Genomic DNA, 3342 nt, shown 5'->3' with positions numbered 1-3342 from the left:
TCACTTCGCCTTCAGCACTCCAAAAGCACGTTCCACATCCTTACGTGCTCCTTCTTGTCTTCTCTTAGAAAATTTGTCTCGTTCTTCAACCGGGTGGCGGAATGCCTTCACGAATGTGGAATACTGGGGATATATTTCATCTGTAAGGTAATACCCATATTTGTATTCGTTTCCATTCACCGTGAAAGGAGCATCCGGGGCTTTTCCATTCAAAAGATCGTCGAATATTGGCGACTGATCAAGAACGTTGACGTCGTTGTTGGAACCCGCAACCCCAAAAAATACATGCCAAATCCATAAATCTTGAGAAGCGACAGCCTCTAACACCAATGAAGGTGATCCGTGATGACCACTTGCGTATTGCCCTTTCCATGCTACCGGACAATTTTTCCATTTCCAGTGTGTGCAATCAATGCTTCCGATCATTCCGGGAAACCCATGGCGTTCTTCATGCGCCGCATACAATTCTTGCAAATCATGCAACGAAGGTTTCCGCAAATACACGTCTCCAAAAGTTTCAACAACACCCCTTGACAATGTATACAAACTCTCTCTTGCGGTTCTTTCGGACATTCTCATATAGTCGTCCATGGTGTCGGGTGACTCCCCCATAGCCATCAAACGAATGGCCGCAGCACATTTCTGCAATGTTGTAAACCCCCGTCTACCTCTAGCATCATATCTTAAGTGAAAAAATTTGTACCTAAACATAAATTAACTACAGTTTAAAAATATATTGCATATGTTGTAAAATTAAAGAAACATGTAGTACATTTTTATTTATTTGGTATAAAAATATAGTAAACAAATGATACCGGCTTTCCAAGGCGTTGGCGATTCGTAAGAACACATCCCTACACAAACAAAATCTTCTTTTGAAGTCCTTCGCCCCGTATACACAATTATCTGCAAAGTAATCGCGATATAGATGTTCGTGTCCTTCCTCACGATTTCTGTTTAACATCGCACGTCTTGTTAGTAGCGGGGCTGGGTCTGGTTGTAGCAGGTCGGTAGTGTAATAATGATACATCATCCTAAAGAAAATATCGTCATCTGAATCATCGGACGAGTCGAAAGGATCCATATTTTTTTTGAAGATAATTGAAAGTATGTAGAGAGGAGAAGAGAAAGTGTGAAAATTTTAATAAAATGAGAGTACTTATAGCATAAAATGTTTTTTTTTAATAATTAACTTTTTTTTTTCAAACCGTTGCAAATTAAATTAAAACTCAAACGGTCAATTTTCTTCCGTTTCTTCCCGTCGCCACGCCAACGAGAATCACCTCGACGAGTTGCAACGAGCAGGGGGGGCGGTGTTCCCCCCGTTACGACGACGTCGAGAGATGCCACATCACCCGCATCGAACCTCGTTTGGACCCATACCGACTACTCTAACTGTCTTTGTGTGTTTGATTCGTTGACATGTTTAATCTATTTTGCGTTGATTATACCCATATCTGATGTTTCTATTAGAAATATTGCTTATTTATTTATTTATTTATTTGTTATGATTTTCATCTTTTCAACAACTTAGTGGGTTCTAATTGTTTACCCTTTTCTGATTATTTACTTGAATTTCTATAGCCTACATTGTTAAACCAGATTGTCGTTTCTGGAATTTTGATACAAGAAATTAGGGTACTTTTGTAAACTTAGCTTTCAAATGATATTATTTTTATCTTATGATGTTTTTTTTATGATCTTATGAAGGAAGGGGGTTCTTGGATATAGTTGCAACCATGTACTAACCTAATTTAATTGATGAACTATAATCAAGTGTAGTATTTTAGATTGTAATTTTACTATGTTGTGTTATTTCCCTTTTGTTCTCGATCAAATTGCATTTTTGATAAGTAAATTGATTTAACTCCTCTTCAATTTAGTGTGCTTATGTTATATCTTGCTTTCCTAATATTTTGGTTGTTTTCACAGATCTCACGTGGGATTTCAATATCAAAATTGATGAGGGAGGGGTAGGTTGTTTTAATTTGTTTATCTTTATTTGAAATTTTACTTGGAACAAGGACCATAAACATAACCATGGTTAATCTTGGTCATAACTTTATAAACGCGAGGTAATCTCACTCTTTCTCTCTTCATCTTTAGGTTTAAAACTTTGAACAATATCCAATTATACCTCATCCAGTTGATATACAACTTTGAAAGTGAGTTGCAGTATGCACCTCAACTGCTCGAGGAAATGCTTGAACCAGGGTGATTAGATACAAATATAACTTCAAAAATGAGTTAATCTTAGCTATTAAATTCCATTCCATTTTGTTATAATGTTTGCAGATTTGATATTATGAAATAACCTCATGTTATACAATCTTGAAAACCACACACTTGGATGGACCGAATTAATTGTGAGTTTTGATTTTCTTTTGGGTAAATTGCATACAATAGCAACATACTTACATCTTTATAATGAATTACAAATTTGCTATTATCGGTAAAAGAAATCGTAAAGGACTTAGTCTTTAAAAAAACGATTCTCGCCTTTAATAGCGCTTTTAACCGCTTCATTGACACATGGACCTTTCATTCATGCTTTTTTTTTCAGGTAAAAGCAGCTGTAGCATGAACACTAGATTCGGAATCATAGTCGGATAGTTGATAGAAATCTGGACCAAAATACCCCTACTGTAGGATTAAATGCAAGAGACTTTCATTTCTTATTTTAAGCTTTACACTTTCAATTTTTTTCTTTTTAACGCATTGTGCTTTGAAAAATCATTTCAATTATAGCATTATATATATATATATATATATATATATATATATATATATATATATATTTCTTATTATGATTAAAAAATGTACCCACTTATAGCATTGTACTTTCAATATTATTCTTTGAAAAATCTACCCATTTACACATTCAACATTGCTATAATTGGGTCGAATTTTCAAAGTACAATGTTATAATAACACAAAAAAAAGTAGAATGCTATAATAAAACAATAATTGAAAGTATGTTGCTATTTTTTTCCAACAATATCCAAATTCGCGCCAACTGCGAATGTGCTGAATGTAAAAGGAAATTCATATCAACGATCATGTAAAAGGAAACAGTAAGCAGAAAACGACTTTTATGTGTTCTTAAAGATAAAGATTTAGTGGCACCTAGCAATGCTGAATGTGCCCCATAATGCAAAGTATCTTAGAGCATGAAATTTATACTTTATCTTAGCTCTATTTTATTATAGGATGTTTGCAAAAATGATCATTAAGAATAAAAATAATACCAAGTGATCAACTTTTTTTTTAACTTTAATAAGAATAACCGCATGTGATATCCCGGCTAGCTGAGTTGATGCACCGCAACATCGGGTTTTATAC

At 34.4% G+C, this 3342-nt stretch overlaps 1 protein-coding gene across 1 annotated transcript; it reads right to left on the bottom strand.

The window, feature by feature from the left end:
• On the bottom strand, nt 1-964 carry LOC145130149 (uncharacterized). The gene is made up of 2 exons (XM_079064991.1): nt 816-964; nt 1-703 (listed from the first exon to the last, which is right to left on the bottom strand). Exons 1-2 carry the CDS (start codon nt 962-964, stop codon nt 1-3), a joined length of 852 nt encoding a protein of 283 aa, XP_078921117.1.
• Nucleotides 965-3342: the final 2378 nt, after the last annotated feature.

Source organism: Lactuca virosa, chromosome 8 (genome assembly GCF_052849685.1).
Source record: "Lactuca virosa cultivar CGN04683 chromosome 8, Lactuca_virosa_CGN04683_v6, whole genome shotgun sequence".
NCBI lineage: Eukaryota > Viridiplantae > Streptophyta > Magnoliopsida > Asterales > Asteraceae > Lactuca > Lactuca virosa.
Note: the sequence above shows the minus strand (reverse complement) of the source record. Positions and strands in the feature narration are given on the sequence as shown.